The following is an 18920-nucleotide window of genomic DNA, read 5'->3' on the forward strand; positions in this document are numbered from 1 at the left end:
AATGTTTCCATTGAAAGGAACAGCCGGATTGAAAATCAGTAGCACACGAAGTTGCTTTCATTAACTTCCTCAACTACGTAACATCGACCGGCGCGCGAGCGAGAGTAACTATCGCGGAACAAAGTGTTCAGTTTTAATTACACACCCGTTGAATAGAGATAGACACCGTGGGCGCCTGGAAAAACCAAATACACGGTACCGTACACGGGGCCCGCATGTACACATCCCGTTCGACGATGGGCGTACACGAATTTATTATGCATGCATGAATTTGAAACGCACACTATTCAAAATTCATACCCGGAAGGGCCGGCGTATTGCCGGACGCTTTTTTAAACATGAAAATCAATCCGACTCCTGCTCGACGAGCCGCGAAACTCCTCGAAGAAAGTAGTATGAGTCGTTTATTGATCGGCCAAGTAGGATAGGTCAACCACTAGCTTAACAAGTAGTGCAGGTCAATCACTAGTCACACAGGTAGTGCAAGTGAACCTCTGCTCGACCAAATAGTCAACCGCTATTGCTGATCTATACTACTTGTTTCACCTGTGACTGACAGATACTACTGAGAACATTTGAACGCGAGTTTGTCGAACATTTTGGTGTACGGTGCCCATTACGGAAAGCTTTGTTTAAATGACTGTAGCCTGAGGGAGCCTCGTCTGCCAGGAAGGATGGTTCGCATAAAAGCCGGAACGATCGCGGTGTTCGCAGGGAAATGCATTCGAGGTTCGATAGGTTCAAGGAACCTGGAACGACGCAGCGTCCTGGAAGGCTGGAATATTTTTTCCAAGGAAAAAGTGATGTCCGGTTCGTTTCCAAAGGCAATCTCACCGGCGCGGCACGGCGGGGCACGCTCGGTAATAATAGAAAATTTCACCGTACACAAATTATCTGATAAGCCGCAATCACAACACACTCCCCGTCGATCCTGCACGAAGTTAGGCGAAAAAGTGGGGAACTGTATCGCATTATCGAGGCGTCACGAAAGCTTGTGTACTTTACCGAACGCCGTACAATAACGAAACTATCCTCGCTGGTCATCTGGGTTAGATATTCCATGCAGCATAATCGAAAGTAAATATACAACATCGACATTCCATAAAAAGATATACATTTTGAAATTGCTCGATGGGAAATTGTGAATTTACTGGATGGTCGGAAAATATCGTGGAAGTGTTTTACAGTTTCTTGGGGGGAATGGGGATTATTCAAATGTAGGCGGTAGAAATTTTTTTCCGAAGGCATAAGGGCGTTCTAAATATTTCACGGGATTCCTAAGTCACGAATGGCCCCAGCGTGCAATGCGACTGGCTCGAAGACACTCCGGGAACAGAACCGTCTAAAAGTTTGATCTTAATTCTGCATGAAGGGCCGTCCCTCGATAAGAGCGTAAAATAAAACTGTACTTCGTGCGAATTCACGTTTGCTAGGAGTACCGTGTGCCCCCTCTCAAGTTTATACAACATGCCGGAATTCCGAAGCGTTTCCATGCGCGACCTTAAAAGGACAATTTCGTAAATCAACCCCCGGCTACCACGAGCCCGTTCGTGGGAACTTCGGGAACCCTTATCTCTTCGGCTCGCGCGCGGTCCACTTCGAACCCCTCTCGAACCCCCTTAATGTCTCGCCACGGTCCCCGAAGGACCATAGCCCCGAAGGTGCGAGGGTGAATTTTTTTGGTACGTGCGGTGAAAAGTGAAACGGACAGGAATTGGAGACAAATAAGAAATAAGTGGAGGTCTCGATGGCCCTGCACGCGGAAACGGAGCCGTGGACGGCGAAACTAACCAGGTCGGCAATTAGCCATTAAAACGTGCCTCCCGCTGCACTCTCCGTTCACACTGAAAATAATATTGACCCGAAAGACGTCAGACTAGCGTCATGAAACTGAAGTTAAACGGGTATTCTGGTTTCTCGTTCTCGGAAAATCAATACTCTATCAAAAATATATAAATTCGTATAAAAATTACCAGACTACCCGCTTAAATCTGTTCACTTTTGTCCTTTCGCGCAGACGAACAAATTATATCAGACGTACGGCTAATTCGATCGATCGAAAACTCGAGAGAAAAATTGGAACACGGAATATGATTACGGGACGATGCTCTTGCGTGGAGATCGGTCATCCAGACAACGATATCGATAATACGACGAGCATCGGGCCGGATAGCAACCGGGGAACGTGTGCTTTAACTGCCGACAATCTCGTGTTTCCGGCCTAGAATTACCAAATATCTGGTATTGTCTTTATGCATCCCGAACGGCTTGAAGAAAAATCAATGCTGCTGTGGCTGAACTCCGCGCGCTGCACGTGTGCATGTGACGCTTCCGTGTGGCTGAACGCGAGATCAGAGGATTAGAACGTCTGCGAGTAGACCAGGGGAACGGAAATGTCTGTTATTTTATTAATTGAAACGCAGAGGCTATCGAAAATGTCAGGGCGCTATTTTGTCTTATCAAATTCGATCGCATTTAGATCGATCACGTCGCACAGTGGTCCGGATCGAAGAAGTTTACATTTAGCTGAAATATCAAGTTTCTCGTATAGATTTCTAACAAATTTGTATTGTTTCCTAAATGTCAATCAACCTCGAAAATTGAAAAAATTAATGCAGTTTACCAAGAATTGTAATTAGGACGAATACTTAAAGGTAGACATTTAGAGATACTACTTTTCACCAAGAAAATTGCTTCTCTTCTTCGAGCTGCCCTGATCACACCAATTAATATTTCTTTTTTTTTTTTTGTTTACGATGAAGTGCACTCTTTTGTGTTAGAAAATTAACATCGACACTAAAAGTTATTGTTCATGATATGTTAAAAATTTACACTTTACCCACCGGAACCCTATTAATAGGATTTTCAACAACTGTGCTGTACCAAAAGAAAGCATAGAAATTTTCTTTTACATTGCAATCTTAAATGAAACTATTAGATGACGTTATGAAGGGTGACTTGTTAATGGAAGTTAGTAAAAATTATTGTTTAACAGATGCAAAAAATATTTAATTATCTCTAGGTAAGAAATACTATTTTTTAAATATTTTTGGTGAAAATTTCATTGCGATGACTCGAATAGTTCAAAAGTTATAACAAAATGACAACAACTTCTTCGATCCGGAACATTGTGCGTCGTCCACCATGTAAATAAATAAAAAGGTGATACTAATTCGTATAGAATGCATTTTATATCAAAATGACGAGTTTGACCAACAGATGACCTGCACTACTTGCCTGACTATGGCAGACCTATACTACTTCCGCAGCCCTTATCACTCGATGTGGTCATTATTTTGCCTAGATTTTGAAAATGGTTTGAGGATGATTTCAGCCCATTTTCGACACACGTTTTCTCGGATACGCGACGGTCGTCAAAGAGCATTAACGTCGAGGAGATTTTGCGGAATAAAATACACTCTGATGCCCGAAATAATCCCAATTGCTCGTTCACCCGTTGATTTTTATATGGCAGAGCGTTTCGATAAGCTTTAAATATTCATGCGAAATACTATCGCCTACACGTGCAGCCCTAAGTTATTCTTGCCCGCACTCGACTATCTGAAATTAAAACGGCGCGCTCTTCAAATCCGGATATTCAAATTCCATCGGCAAAGCCCGGATTTCGGCGCGAAATCTTTCAAAGAGACTCGGGAAGTCGAAACGTTTCGATTCTTAAAAATCCGAAAGAATGTCCGCGGCGAAATAAATACGTGAGCGACAGATTATTCTTTCAATAGTCGACGAAACGAGAACTTGGTGCCGCTTTCGAGCTGGCCGAATGAAAAGCGTCGAAAAGTGAATTCGAGACGAGAGAGAGAGTGGGACACATCAATATTCTACAAATATCGAAAAGTCCCGCTCGGAAAATGCAAGTTGACTTTTAATGTTTCACGGGACATTAAAACTTTCAACTCGGGGGGCGGACAATGTGCCCGGGCGCGATTCGTTTGCGCGAGACATTTATCAGCCCCCGATTTTTCATCATTATTATTATTTAGAACGGGAGAGGCATCTGACCGTGCGAAAAAAAAGGAATATCGAACGTCGAGCATTTTCCTTGGGCAGGTCGTCGAAATTGTTGATATTCAGTCAACTAATTGAGATCCTGCTCGAGCCGCGGCGCTCATTTCCGGGCGTTTTTCAGCTCGTCGAGTATTTATGAAGAAAAATCATGTTTCCGGGATCCGGTGTAATGAGATTTCGCAGCAAACACGTATAACAGTCCGGTGGCGAGGGGAGGAGGGTTGCGACCGGTTAATAACTAGGAAAACGTCTCTTTTTCCCTCCGCGCCGTTGGGATACGTTTCAAGTATTTACCGACCGCGCTAATAAGAAGGGCCAAAGGAAAAAAAGTGGCAGGGGCGGAGGGCGCGGGAACCGGCAACGATTAATATCGAGTTTATTAATGGAAGGACTCCTCTCTAACAAAGAGCCGGTTTCCCCGGACGTGACTACGAGACCGTTTAGCGACTGTACAATTTTTCCCAGACCCAAGAGAGAGAGAGAGAGAGAGAGAGAGAGAGAGAGAAAAGAGGAGAGAGAGGTGCAGCGTACCCCATTCTCACCGTTCATTTCTTTCGAGACATCATCCCCCGCGTATTGATATTTGACTTCTTTTATTGCGCATCCTTTGACTCGGTGCTCGCGACTTGATTACCGCCGCAAGAATAAAACGCGGGGCGATATTACGTTTGATAATTCCGCGCCGGAACGGAGCAGACGTGAAACTTTATCAGCGTTGTCTGGACGAGCAGCGAGCCTCGGAATCGATGAGTCTCATACGAACACCGGCCCGTAGGATATTGCCCGCGGGGTCTTGCTCAATTTTCCCTTCTCTTTATCAGCAGCCAAGAATAGGAATTCTTGTTTTAATTCAACCCCTGCGGAAGGCTGTGCGTAGACTTAATTGGTTACCGTCATTTTTCAAGTTACGGGCGAACGACACTGATAAAAACGTCGCGCTCGTCGTTTCTTCGGATAGATTGTCTGTTCCCGGCTCGCTGACAAATACGTGCCCGCAAATAGATCACGACGTATTCCCGAGAAAATAAAGCACGTGTCCGGGTATCTCTTTCCCTCTGTCGGCCCCTGTGCGAGCGCTCGCGCGCGCGCGACCGTATCGCCTATTGGTATGCCAGTGACACGCGAGGCCAATTTCGTTACCGACGTCTGCGAATCGCTGAATATCATCTGGTCCATTGAAATTCTGGAATAGCTATGAGACGCGATATCGCATTTGTCTCCCTGACTGCGTTACCTAAACGATCGCGTTTTGCCGGGGCCCTTGTTCCGGGCGCGCTGCGCCGCGTGAACGTGACTGCGTATCGATGACACTGCCGCCGTGTTTTTCGCCCCGAAATCCCATCGTCCCTGGTCCTTTGTCGGCCTCGATAATTGATAACAGGCCTGTTACACGCGCGGACGTACCCTATCGCCGCGGCTTTTTCGTCGGAAATTCATCATTATTCAGTCCCTCGTCCCGGACGTTACAAATGATCCGCAGCCTGGCGAGACCAACCCTGTCGACAGTCTCTCTCTTCCTATCTCTCTCTCTCTCTCTCACTTTTTTTTCTTTCTCTCCACGTTGATTACCGGGGGAGAATTAAAACGCTTACTAGTCGAGATAATGCTGTCGGTAATTGCGGCGGACTCGCGATTCGCAATTGGTATGCGTCGCATTGTGCCCAGCGACGCTCGAACAGAGCAAACACTCGAATAATATCAAGATTAGCGATGTTCCTAGCCCCGGGATAATCACGGTATTGAATCTGAATAACACCCAGCCCGCGCGAGTATCCTGTTCGCACGTAACAATGGGAATTCCCACCGAATTTCGGCCACCGTAAATATTTGACAGTGCCGCGCTCCGTGGAGCCATACGTCTCCAACAAGGGAAGGACCCAAGTCTCCGACTTTGATAATTTTTTGTGAGATGATGGTATATGGATCCCTAATTATGCATGCAAAATATTAGGTGCAGTTACTGAATAGTTTCAAAGATATAAACAATTAAAGTTTCATACCTGTGAATCGCGCAATCTGCAATCTGTATGAAACTTTAATTGTTTATATCTTTAAAACTATTGAGTAACTACACCTAATATTTTACATACATAATTAGGGATCCATGTACCATCATCTCACAAAAAATTATCGAAGTCGAACACTTGGAGTCCTTCCCTTGTAAGATGTTGCCGGAATTTTTTGTTTAATGAAAAGCGGGCAGAGTCGGTGGGGTTGCCTATTTCGTGGTGATTAAACTGGACATGAAGAATATTTCTAATAATAATTCTAATATGTTCTAAATTTTACACAAAAATTTTAAAAATTCAAGAAAAAAATCGAATTTTGGGGAAGTGCGAGACCAGAACGAGCACTTAAGTCCCGTTCCCAGATAATAGCCGCTCCGGCGAAGGTGAACAGCCCGTAGGCCGATCAGTCGATGCCCCGTCGGTGTTTTCGTGCGCCGGCACAGAGAGAGAGAGAGAGAGAGAGAGAGAGAGAGAGAGAGAGCGAATCATTGCAAATTCTCGTAATTCCCTCCCCATCTGCAGAAGGGTGGTTTCACGGTGTTCGTACCTGTGGTGGGGTGGTCCGGGAGGGGCGAAGGGGTGCCTCTTTCCTACGGCATGGTGGAAGCACCCAGGGGCAATTGAAACTCACGGCCATTTACTGCATTTCAATAATGGTTTCCCATTCCTCTGACCTGTGCTACCCCTCCCCGCTCCCCTCTCGCTCTACCCCCTTACACTCTCTCACCAGTCCCGTGTGCGTCCCGGGGAGAGAGCTCGTTCCACCCTCCTCCGACCCTACTTTCCACGTACGTGCAACATGAGAGTCCGACGTTGCTCCACGGCTCACAGTCGATTTACCCGTGAGCTTTATGGAACACACCGAACCCCGGCGTGTACGCAGAAGTAACCAACGGCTAACTATCCCGCCCGTGGACGACTGTATTATTCGCCGGCGGCCTAACACAGCCACGTGCCGACTGCCGGCTAAGCGCACGATTTTATGTTTCCCGGAAAAGTCGTTACAGGGCCAACCCCTTCGACGCCGAGGGTTGCCAACCTGCAGGAAAGATACGCTGGTGGTTAGACGGTTAGGGGCTGGAGGTTGAACGGGGTTGGACATGTCCTAAATTGTCTACCCGGTCTGCACCCCACATCTCCAAAAAGTCGAAGAAATTTTGTTAAATATATTCTCAAATGAATTTGGAACAAAAACGACAGTCGTCAAGTTGATACTCAAAATAAAAAGTGACAGGTTTCATTGCTGGGAATTGGATTTTTGCAAATCACCAAAGTGGACAGATCGCCTAACAACCGTAATGGAAAGACATCGGCGAGGGTCGGCGTTGTCACGATTATTGATCAACCGGAATTGGAGCTGCCGGACACGACGAAGTTTGACAATGCGGCGACCTTTGTCACCAGGTTTCGAACGTTAGCGCCACCTGAAACGTCGTGTTTGTATTATAGTTAGGGTACGCGTAGTCGAGCCTGCATCCCCCGTCGAGCAAATTGGAGCTTTTTCCATGTGGAGGTGGCTGGATGGGTTCAGGGACGTGGAGGGTGGAGAAGGGGGTCGGTATAGTGAATGCAACCGGCAGAAGCATGGACAGATATCGCGCGCAGATATCTGTATTGATGACAACCGCGGCGTGACATGTATCTTTCGCTGGCTGCTAATGGGTGAAATTTGTTTCGCTATTGCCTACAGGCGATCCGCCGATTTCCAGTTTCACAAAACTACCCTGTCCCCTATACTCGGGGACCCTATACCTCCATCGCAGCGCTGACACGACGACAACGTACCGTTTCGTCTCAATTACAGAGACTAAGGGAGAACTTGGTCCAAGAATTTCAATTTAAACTGCAGGGGAAAACGAGTGATAACACTAATTAGGACCTAACCTGAACATTATGCGCGCGCGTACCGTAAAACAAACTTTGAAAAGTTCGATAGAAATCCACGGCGAAACAAACTTCCAACTCGATACATACTTCGATCGATAATAAATTGTTGTTATTTCGCAGCATTTGTTGAATAACAACCACTCCGCGAGCCCGAGAGGATACGCGCATGTTTTCTTTCGCGGAAAAAGTATTGTTTTTCGGTAAACGAAACTCTCCCTCGTATACACAACGGAAAAAGTCTCGTTTGACGGAGGTGGGGGGAAGCTGGGAAAAAAGATGATAAACATTTCACGCCGTTTAATGTTTGAAAAGCGTAGATTCGCGTACAGGCAAAATGTCGATCAGTCATGCACGGTACGGCGAAACCGAAATCTGCGGATTTTAGCATGATAATGGTTTGACGGGCGCCGATGTATTTGCACGTTGAAGGATTCCAGGCATTTTTCAAATATTCAACGCCCGACGATAAACTTTATACAATGAGAACCGAGGAAGCCTCCAATAAAGTCCCCAGGGATATACTGCGACGAGTCGTTGACACTCCCAGAGATACTCGCGGGTCTGTCGTGACCCGCCTAAAATTCTCTACCCACGTCTCGCGTGTCTCCTTTACTTTTTACAATGGAAAAGGTAATCAAGAATATGTTCTCTAGGTTACCGTATTAAGAATATCAGGGTCATCGAGGATTTTTTTAAGGGGATGCAAATTCGAAAACTAAGACACTTGGCCAGCCGATTGATCTTTTTTGATTGTGCGAGACGTTCGATCGGAACGGCGCCACTTTCCATACTCGAATAACGAGAAACAGTCGGCGACGTTTTCCGTCAGGATCGAAAGTTTTTAACGACCGTTTACGGGGCACGGGGCTTGTTAGGAGCGGCAACTTCCGGACGCGTAATTTTTTTAATGGTAAGCAGACACTTTTCCCGTGGAACCGGTGAACTTCGGAGGGCCTCAAAGTTTGTTTGGCTACAAGCGAAAATCAAAATTGCTTGGAGTGGCGATGGCGAGGTGGGGGAGGGGGTGGAAGTGAGTTGGAAGAGGGTTCAACGACGGACACGTACACGGACCAACACCGATACCTGTCGGTCACGTAATTGGTGGAGCGGTGCCGGATAAAAATGTGGAAAACGCGTCCACGAGTTCCCTCTAAAACAGCTGTTACCTGGAGAGCAGATTCCCAGGGCTCTCGTGTCCGCGTCAGACAGAACGGAGGACAATGCGAGAGCACTCCTGGATTTAAATACAATAACCCGGGGCTATTGTAAAAAATATACACGGCCACATGCGCACACGAATAGGGGGCTCCGGCCGCCATACATGCAATTCGATCAGTGGTATTTCCACTCGCCAAATAACAGGTATACATTCGAAACCCAATCACGCGTGTTATACCATATTCTGATGACCATCCATTCTAGATGTCTACGACCGTCTATCGCTTCGACAACTATGCACACCGTGCACGATTATTTCGAAAATCCTCCTCGATTTTTCCGTCACCAAGAAAACTACTGCACCGACAGCTATTGCACCGGGCAACGTGAATTTTTCTACCAAAAATATTTACACCGATTTTTCCGTATGCTTTTTAACCCTGAATGCAAACGCGTAAGTCGTTTTTATCCGCCACTCTCGATTTTTGTGAAATTCCATTTTTAAGACAAATTCTCATCTTCAGAAATTGTTCCAGCTTGAACCGAAAACATTTTACAGACTTTCAAACGTACAAATATTTTTTTACAACACAGTCATTCGGTCTGCAAGGGTGTCGACCATTAATTGATCACCGACAATTTTAACGAAGAAAAAAAGAAATAAAATATCCTGTTATTAAAATAAAATGATTGCTTCGGCACACGCTACACTGATATTGAATATTGATAAATGGTACTCAATGTCGTTTTATGTGAATAAAAGTACCAATAATTTAATTGGTTCTTTTATGAATAAATGTTTCGCGATGGGCGTGTTTCGCCAATTTTTTAATTGTTAATTGTAAAGCAAGTTAGAAAAATGGAAATAACTTTTTAGGACATGTTGCTATTGCTATTACTATTTTGACCGTGGTCGGAGTAACTTTTTCCTTTTAAATTTTGTTTGGCTTGAAGCACGCACACGATCATGGTCTGCCTCATCGACACGGTCGTGTGAACTGTAGCAGTAGGCTTCTGTCTATACGTATAATTATACACAATCAAATTTTGCAAGCACCTCAACAGCTTATATTTCAATAACTATTTGTTTGCGACATGTGGCTCAATTCTAACTTTTTCTTTTCTCGATGAGCAGAAGGTATTGATGTAAAAACAAACTTAACAACAATTTTGCGACAAGTTCCCTTTACAAATGTCCACCGATCCAGAAGTGTAGATTCACCCCTACGACGGATGACCATTACTTTTTATACACCCTGTACATATCAATTTATCTAATCATATCTCTTCATTTTTACGCAAGGCCACTCTTGAGACTTCTTTTATTTACAAAATCTATCGGATTGCATAGTGGTTAATTCCCTGGATAAGAAATCTGTATGTCAAGTAGTTAATCTCTTGCCTCACTGTAAGGAAAACTCTTTTGTTATAAAAAGAAATAGTTAAGATTAAGGTATTTGTCCTATCCACCGTTTAAGAAAATGGAAAATGGTGACGGGGATCTGAACGCGACTACCAACGCGATTATGCGTGTAATGTACGGTGTAATCGCATTTCTATGCATGTAACGGGCCGTGTAGGCGCAGAGGATTATCTAATAGGCGACACATGTTGAGTAACCCTGCTGTAGCGCCGGTATGAAGGACTTACTATGATGTGTGGCTCCCCAAGGGAGTCCCTTATACCCACTCGCAAGTCCATGCGATTTTTATTCGAGGATTCAAAAAATTCCAAAAAATTCTTACTCTTCGATATTTCTAGAACATTACCTAATTTTGTTTTTAACGAGAGAGAGAGAGAAGCAAAATTTATATCTGAACTCCAACAAAACTCGTATTGACATAAAAATTAAATTTAGCCATTTGATAAAAATTTTTTCTAAGCAGTCATACAACGTAGAATACGTACCTCGCGAATCAGATCCTAGGAGGCCCGGCGCGGCGTCGTCAATACATCGCACGATAGCCATTCATACACAAACACACACCACACTCTCCTTGGACATCCTTGAACACAGTCACGCGTGCGATAAAATTCTTTTGTTGCAGCAGTTCGCAGTTGTTCGTAACGTCACGGAAACGGGATCGGGAAATATTTCTGTGAAAGTGAGTAATGACAACGAATTTATTACACAAATGACTTTCTTCCAAACGCTCAGGCGTCTCGGTCAGTAAAAGAAATTGATCTGTACAACTTTGAAACGGTTTGAACTATTATCGTCTATTCTTTGCCTTCATTTGAACCCTACGATTTTTCCCTACTCTCTGATTCATTTTCCCCCCTTTACTTTTGAAATCCTTCGTTCTCCCCCCTCTACTCTTGAAATCCTTTGTCCTCCCCCCTTGACTCTTGAAATCCTTTGCCCTCCCCCCTTGACTCTTGAAATCCTTCCTCTTTCCCCCTCTGTTCCTTGAATCACCCGGTTTCGACGGCCTCTTGTATTCCGAAACGTCCGCGGAACTGGACCTCGTGTTTTGCTTATTACCCCGTTTTTTCCCACCGAAACCATACTTCGAATCTTTCATTCTCTTCTTGGCTAGAGCTTTCGGGTCCATTCCCTTACGTTGGGGTTTCTTTTTATCATCTAGGAAATCTAGGTCTTGTCTCACACCTTTACGATACTTCTTCACCTCCTCCAACATTTTCCTCTTCTCTGCATGCTTCTTTAGCGTAGCTTCAACTTGCATCTGTTTAGCAACCTTCCTCTGCTGTCTCATCTGCCTAACCTTCTCTGATCTCTGCGCTATAGTCTGTTTCCTTGTCAGATCTTCCCTGACCTTCTGCATGTGTGTGTCCGACTTGGCCATTTCAGCAAAATAGTCATCTGGCCTGGTCGTCGGCACGCCAAGATTCTTCAGCCTTTGGATACCATCTAATACAGCATCCTGAGCCTGTCTGTGGAACATTGTTTCTCTCCTGAAGTCGTTCAAGACAGGATCGTCACCGGGATCGTATTGCGGTAACTTCTTGTTCCCCTTGAGCTCGTTCGAACGCCTCAACTCCTGCTGTTGCATCTCCATCGCTAACTCTGGAGCCAGCGGTGCTAGTCTGTTTATCATGTCCAACCTTTCTAGCCATGGCAGAGTGCACTTAAGCACGTCCAGTTTCTGTTTCATAAGATTCTGAAAAACGATTTCAACCGTTACCAAGTCTGCTTTGATAAAACAACTCGATTCTTATCTTATCGTACTTACCACGGAATTTTTGTGCGGTTTATTCGTTTCCTCGGTGACCGTGTTCAGTCCAGGCTTCAGTAAACCACTGGCAAAGGCTTCGCGCAGCTGTACACGTGAAACGAATGAGGTTAGAGTGGACTTGATGTTTACGGCGGGATTTGGTGTATGGGAATATTGGGTTTACGTACTTCTTCGTCGGAACTGTTGTACTCGGAATCTGATTCTGAAGACTCTGCCACCTTCTTAGCCTTTCTCACCGACTTTTTCACCTTCATTTTCTCAAAAACTTAGCGACCTATTCGAATAACCAGGTGTATATCTAAATACACTGTAGCTGTGTAGCGTGTATTTAGCCTGCACGACTGCACGCTAAGCTCCACCTACCGGGTAGGTACTAACTGAAACTAAGATAACCTAATGACCGGGACGCCAACTTATTAATTACACCTCCGCTCTAACCTCGTTTTTTACTATTATTGGTCTTTTCTTGATAAATATCGCTGAAATAAGCTGTGTTTCTTATCAGTAACTTAATAAATCGTTTTCTGACATTTAGAGTATAAATTCACGATTACGTCGAGTTATCATGGTTTTCACTAATATTTTTTATTAACAACTTGTCTACGGTACAAAGAACTGGCTTGAGTATCGTTTATCTGCTAGGAACGCGAATAGTATGATCAGAAAGTACATAACCAATCATCGAGCACGCTCAGTTCAGGCTGTGCGGCAGATCGTTACGCGGAAAGCTGTTGTAGCTCGACCTCTGTCGTATTCTTGTGCTCTATGCCAGCATTTTTTGTCACAGCTGGCTAACGACAGCGAAACATCATGACGGATAGTGATAAGAAACCGATGTCACGCGTACTAAAGCTCGCCAACAAGTTCAACTGCTTTTACCTGTCTGGTAAGTGGAACTGTTTGCCTCGAGCGCGCGTTAACTAGCCGTTGTTCCCGCCTATCCAAAACTAGGATGAATAGAACGTAGAACACGGGTTGCTTTGCGACCTGTCTACTGAGATATTGATTTCGAGTCTGTTGTGTATTCTTTCTGGTATTATTAACGAAATAATCACAGTTCCCCCGATTCCCCCCCGAGAAACGATATTTTATTCGTAAAAATTCGTTATCAGCAACGATTCGTCCCCGTCCTAGGTCCGATCGCCCACTTTTTTCCCTTAATAAATATTTTGAGTGGCTGAGGTTGTATACATATATTTGTCAAACTAGATGCCGAAAATATATCTTGTGTAATATAATTGTATAATGTATAGAATAACCGAAATTTCACGCGATACACAGACGAACGCGGAAAACATTATATTTTCGAAGTAATTGTACATATATATTATGTATATATATACATATATATGTGTATATATCAAATATATATATTAGATATATATATATTCTTTTTTTTCTACAAATATACGCGTTACTCGTGTAAATCCGTATTATTCGATCCGTTAATAAAAAGATCTTGTTTAATTTTTTTTGCATTGAAGCCCCGATTACGTTTTTTGTGTATTATATTTATTTTTATGTTTTGCAATGTTAGTGCAATGGACGCGGAATACGCTGTGTGTGTGAGAAAAAAAAAGGAAAAGTATATAGTTATGTTTTCCTAACTTGGGATACATACTGCAGGGATTAGGTTCCTATAGTCGATTTGATGTTTTAGGTTTCCATACAGGTGAATGCAGGGCATTCGTTGTCGATGGACAGCAAGTGGGGCTTGTGCGTCCAGATGTGATAAAGGAATTGTTAAATTACCCTCAGGTAACTCGACAACCTTAATCACAGGGTCTTCGACCAAGTCTTAATGGTTGTCTGTTGTTTTCAAGGTGTTCCAAGTACATCCGGAGTATGTGCAACTGAATCCGGCATATCGGGACTACGCCGAGAGGAGTGCCCGTGTCGACGAGGTTCTGAGGGAATGGCAGGCCGGTGGAAAGTTTGTGACCCTACGGGGCTGGAGAGAGGAGTGCTACGAAGTGCGTGCACAGTTCAACACACCTCCTCTGTTCAAAATGGACCGATCTGCTACATGTAAGCCCAAATCTCCTTCTTCATCCATTTTTATCCTCGTATATTCCTTTATAAAGACTAACACTCACTCTTCCCTCAGAAATTGGTTCACAGAAAGTATCTATACATGTAGGTTAGTAGCACACTTCACTTTAAGGTCTAAATCAATAAATCGTGTTACATTTAAAATAAAATTCCAACGATTCTGATACACACTTTGAATAAGCCTAGAACTAACCCAGATGCTACTTAACACAATTTTTTAAATTAAATTTCGGCCGGAATAGAGTGATTTAACCGCGAGAGTAGATCTGGGGGTTAGGTCTGGGATACCCTGAGTGGATGTCCTTTCACACCAACAACAGTTATTTACCTAGTCCTGATACGAGTAAGATTAAACAAGGTCACTTGTCTAGGTCTATTCGGGATCCGTAAGTACGGCGTGGACATTAACGGGTACGTCAACGACCCGGTGAAGGGTCTGTCAATATGGTTGCAAAAACGTAGCCCAAACAAGCAGACCTGGCCAGGCTATTGGGATAACATGGTCAGCGGCGGATTGAGTGTAGGCTATGGCATCAACGAGACCGCTATCAAAGAAGCCGGGGAAGAAGCCAGCATCCCCAATAACCTTGTCGCAAAGCTGAAGAGCGCCGGCTGCGTATCGCTGTTCTTCGAGAGCGAAAGGGGCCTGTTCCCAAACACTGAATTTGTCTACGACCTTGAGCTACCACCCGATTTCGTGCCCAGCAACAACGACGGCGAGGTGGAGACTTTCGAGTTGCTTCCAGTCAACGAATGCCTAGAAAGGATATTGTCCTCGCACTTCAAGACGACATCAGTACCAGTTGCTCTCGACTTTTTAATTAGACATGGACACATTACCGCCGAGAATGGTGAGTAACGCCCTCTACGCATGTACAAGCTCATGAAACAGACGCAATCCTGTTATGGCGTCCTGGGGTCCCTCCTAACGCATTCAAAGACGATTTTAGACAATTTTTCGAGAAATCCCAGCGTGAGACTACGTTGAGGAAACAGGATATCATTTCAGGATTCAAGTCCCTACAGACTTTCAGTCTGTATCTTGAAGGTGACGAGACTAATGGATTGTGAACTGTATTTCTGTTGCAGAGCCTAATTTTATACAAATCGTGGAACTGCTTCATGTACCCCTGCAGACCCTGTACAATCAACCACAAAAAAAGTGTAAAATAGCCACCAACGGCGAGGCGATCGAGTCCCTAGACAGAATTTAAGTTTAACCTAGATTGTAATTTTAAAAAAATGAGAAAAAACGACGTTGGAATTGATTGAATTGAACACGATTGGGGTTGAAGCTTTCTTTTGTGGTTTTCTTGTATTCGGTCGATTCTTCGCAGATTTTTCTAGTGAATGGTGCAGTTTTTTTCGTATACGTAAAAGCTTGCAGAGATACGTTCAGAGAACTGCCAGGTAGTGGGGGAGGATGCGGGTTTTGTTATGAAATTCGGATTGGTTGTCGTTTTGGGAAATGTTTAATTAAATCGATCTGATACGTTTCAACGTTAACGGCGTCCGCGGGACGCTCGTAGGATCCATTTTGTAGCTATCGGGGTGAATATTATACAATGCTGGACGTAATTGTTCGCGCGGTACAATTTTTACGCTGTGAACACCCGTAATTGCAAACGAAAATTTTACCAAACGTTTCGTTGTCAGAATAAAATGGTCTTTGTACATTTTAGTACATTGTGTAGCAAAACGATGGTAATGTAAATTGAATTCTATAAAAGTGGTAACAAAAATATTTTCCGTGAGTATTTGCGTTGGCGTACTCGTGTTTTATACCTTTTGTTATTGCTTCTAATTTTAGCGATACTATTTTTTTTGTTGTGTAATGTACCAGAGTGTATAAGATATAGTTATTGTAAAAGTGAAGGGTTCAATTTAATTTATTTCTTGGTTGTATTTGTTTGTTTCTTTTTTTTTTAATTGTACTGGCCCAGTATTGTGTATCGGTAATGAAAGTATTCCACGAAAATTTTGATCGCGTGTTCGATGACTATAACAGTGGTGTAGGGTAGATAATCATTGGATCAGAGTCATCGCCGTCAGGCCGAAAAACTTCGTTGGGAATGATTTAATAGATTGCGAGCTTGTTGGAGTTCGATCTGATTTATTGTAAAATTTCATCGAAAATACAGAGAGAAAAGAAAAGATACGATGTGTTCGACGAAACGATCTTCGAATTGCTTTTGGTTCACGTCACGCTACATCTTCCTTTTTTTGTGTTTACCTATAGAACTGAAGCTTGTTGCACAACGGAAAAGAGCCGAGGAAAATAGCAATGATAATGATAATGATGATTTTTGTCGCCAACTGTACGAGAGAGAGAGAGAGAGAGAGAGAAAGAAAGAGAGAAAGAGAGTATACATTCGAACGAGATACAAATGACTTTTTGATGTAACAACATCGACGTTGAATTAGAAGTATTATATTAACGCAGCATTCCAGACACATAGATTTAAACGTAATTAAACGTAACGTTTTTGAATTCTAAGCGACGGGAAAGGTAACAATAGTTTTTCGCATAATCGAACTTTTGTACTAACGTTTGTGATCGAAGACTTTTGTACTAACGTTTGTAATCGAGACTTTTGTATACTAAACCAAGAGAGAGAGAGAGACACGTAAACACACACGAAAAGACAAACGCAAGGACTCGTACGCTTCTTTCTGATCAACCATTAATTGTACGAGTCGACACTACAGTGGGCAGTAATATCCTGATATTCTGCGTAGGATTATAAACACGAGAGACAACATTCACAGTATTATCGAACGTGAATGCACACAGTATACTGTTTTGATATGTTGTAACGAGAAAATTTCATAGACGAACTCTTGTCGACGTATGTGTTCTTGTAACCCAGCTATGCTACCAACGAAAAATGCTTAGAACCTAGCATTTTCTCTTGATAACCACTGTCCAACCAATTTTCACTTTTATCTTCTCGAAAACCAGTACGACGATTCTTCGATATTCAAGGAAAATCACTTTTGCAACTTTGGCAATTTTTTCGGAGATAACTGTAACGGTTAAATATCAAAATCAAATTTCTCAGAAAAATGAGGCACGATCAAAAAATGATTTTAGGATTCGCACCGGTTGTCGAAGTGCAAAATTGCTATTGGACAGTGCAAAGTCACCGAGAGTGGGAACAAAAGTGTTCGTATTGTTCATTCTATGTAACGTAGCTAGAGTTTTCATCAGACCGTGATAATCATGAAATTGCAGTATAGTTCTCATTCCCCCAGTATGTTTTCCAAACAGAAAATTCGAAAACAGTCGAAACGTTAAATGTAGCTAAAACCGATAAGGTATTTCGTTGACGTAGACGCTTTTCCGTTGCTTCGTCACTGTAAAGTGTGATCGAAGTATTCTAAGCGTAATAGTGTTTAGTTTTATTCGAACTAACAAGAAGGAGTTTCGAACAAGTATAACCCTCGTGAGGTGGATGATTTCGAAAATTTTATACCAGCTAGGGTTTAATCCACTCTAATCCTTACATTCAAAATTTTTTTATAATTTTCGGAATTTAATTCGTTGAGATCTCGGTCAGAATAGACCCAGAATAGACAACTGACCCACGGTCAGCTCTAATTCACATTAATCTTGTTGTAATGAATGACGAATTGAACTGCTGGAAAATTGGAATTTCTGAAATTGGGATATTTGTGGCCCTGGGTCAAAATGGACCCACGCCGCGCCGTCCGAGGGTTGATACTTTTCTAACGAATGATTCTAATAACGTACTAGTCATACTCGTCGCCGTCTTATACTTTTAAACATTAATCTGGTCATGAAATTTAGTTTCTATGATCCGCGTTCGTTTTTAAGAGGGGATTAAATAATTAATTAACAATTTCCCTTCGTGGCGCCATGACTGTTTCGTGATAGTGCTGATGGGTACGGCTGGCCATACTGTTTGACACGCATGGAATGATATAATTGTCAATGAATATAGATTTCATCCGGATTCTTCGACGTCATCGCTTCGTTCAGTGTGATCGATTGATTTCGTTAACGATTATTCACCGTTTGTATTTTTTAATCATTTATGAAATAAAGAAAAATATATAAATAAATAACAAAAAAAAAAGAAATGGGGACGAACAATGCGAGGGCGGATTGCTCGATCATTCTCTCATTCGTTGTATTATACGAGTGTATTACGGATTGTACTTAATCTTTTTCACCGATTCTTTAGAAGCGTATCGAATTATTAACATATTTCTCTGTTATTAGATATAATCATGTACCGATCATTAAAATAGCAGGAAGAAAAGGGCGAATCAATTGCAAAATGATATTAACATAACGAGTATATAATTCAGATGCTTTGTACTTTACGAATGTATTCCTTTATCAGTTTATGTAAAATAACACATGCAATAATAATAAACTAATGTTAACAGACCAATGTTACAGTTCTGCGAGGAAGAATTAATTTGAAATAAACTTCCAACTAATTACGCTATTATCATTCATGCAACCAACCCCCGCAAGTCTTCGCATAAACATTTCATTAGTGTTGTATGTACATTCTACGTTTAGTTGATTAATAAACATATACATTGAAAAAGCAAAAAA

General features: G+C 42.9%; 3 protein-coding genes across 3 annotated transcripts in view; 2 read left to right on the top strand and 1 right to left on the bottom strand.

Moving 5' to 3' along the window:
- LOC143218934 (uncharacterized) overlaps positions 1 to 11452 on the top strand; it is a 64071-nt gene extending 52619 nt beyond the window's left edge. Inside the window, exon 2 of the mRNA XM_076444586.1 lies at positions 11129 to 11452. The gene's annotated coding sequence lies outside the window, so the exon portion shown is untranslated. The remainder of the gene's footprint in view (positions 1 to 11128) is intronic.
- On the bottom strand, positions 11191 to 12884 carry LOC143218922 (putative rRNA-processing protein EBP2 homolog). The gene is made up of 3 exons (XM_076444569.1): positions 12445 to 12884; positions 12275 to 12361; positions 11191 to 12202 (listed from the first exon to the last, which is right to left on the bottom strand). Exons 1-3 carry the CDS (start codon positions 12529 to 12531, stop codon positions 11294 to 11296), a joined length of 1083 nt encoding a protein of 360 aa, XP_076300684.1. The 5' UTR covers positions 12532 to 12884; the 3' UTR covers positions 11191 to 11293.
- Positions 12885 to 13064: 180 nt separating this feature from the next.
- LOC143218923 (uncharacterized) lies at positions 13065 to 18802 on the top strand. Its single transcript, XM_076444570.1, has 5 exons — positions 13065 to 13163; positions 13938 to 14035; positions 14101 to 14305; positions 14701 to 15180; positions 15419 to 18802. Exons 1-5 carry the CDS (start codon positions 13088 to 13090, stop codon positions 15541 to 15543), a joined length of 984 nt encoding a protein of 327 aa, XP_076300685.1. The 5' UTR covers positions 13065 to 13087; the 3' UTR covers positions 15544 to 18802.
- Positions 18803 to 18920: the final 118 nt, after the last annotated feature.

The sequence above is a fragment of the Lasioglossum baleicum genome, chromosome 20 (genome assembly GCF_051020765.1).
Source record: "Lasioglossum baleicum chromosome 20, iyLasBale1, whole genome shotgun sequence".
NCBI classification, from domain to species: domain Eukaryota; kingdom Metazoa; phylum Arthropoda; class Insecta; order Hymenoptera; family Halictidae; genus Lasioglossum; species Lasioglossum baleicum.

Excerpts from the sequence above, each read along its gene's own strand:
- LOC143218922 (XM_076444569.1), bottom strand. The coding sequence starts at position 12,531 with ATGAAGGTGAAAAAGTCGGTGAGAAAGGCTAAGAAGGTGGCAGAGTCT. Across the intron at positions 12,362-12,444 it reads ACAACAGTTCCGACGAAGAA|CTGCGCGAAGCCTTTGCCAG; the intron begins GTACGTAAACCC and ends TCACGTGTACAG. Across the intron at positions 12,203-12,274 it reads AACCGCACAAAAATTCCGTG|AATCTTATGAAACAGAAACT; the intron begins GTAAGTACGATA and ends ATCGTTTTTCAG.
- LOC143218923 (XM_076444570.1), top strand. The coding sequence starts at position 13,088 with ATGACGGATAGTGATAAGAAACCGATGTCACGCGTACTAAAGCTCGCC. Across the intron at positions 14,036-14,100 it reads AATTGTTAAATTACCCTCAG|GTGTTCCAAGTACATCCGGA; the intron begins GTAACTCGACAA and ends GTTGTTTTCAAG. Across the intron at positions 14,306-14,700 it reads AATGGACCGATCTGCTACAT|GTCTATTCGGGATCCGTAAG; the intron begins GTAAGCCCAAAT and ends TCACTTGTCTAG.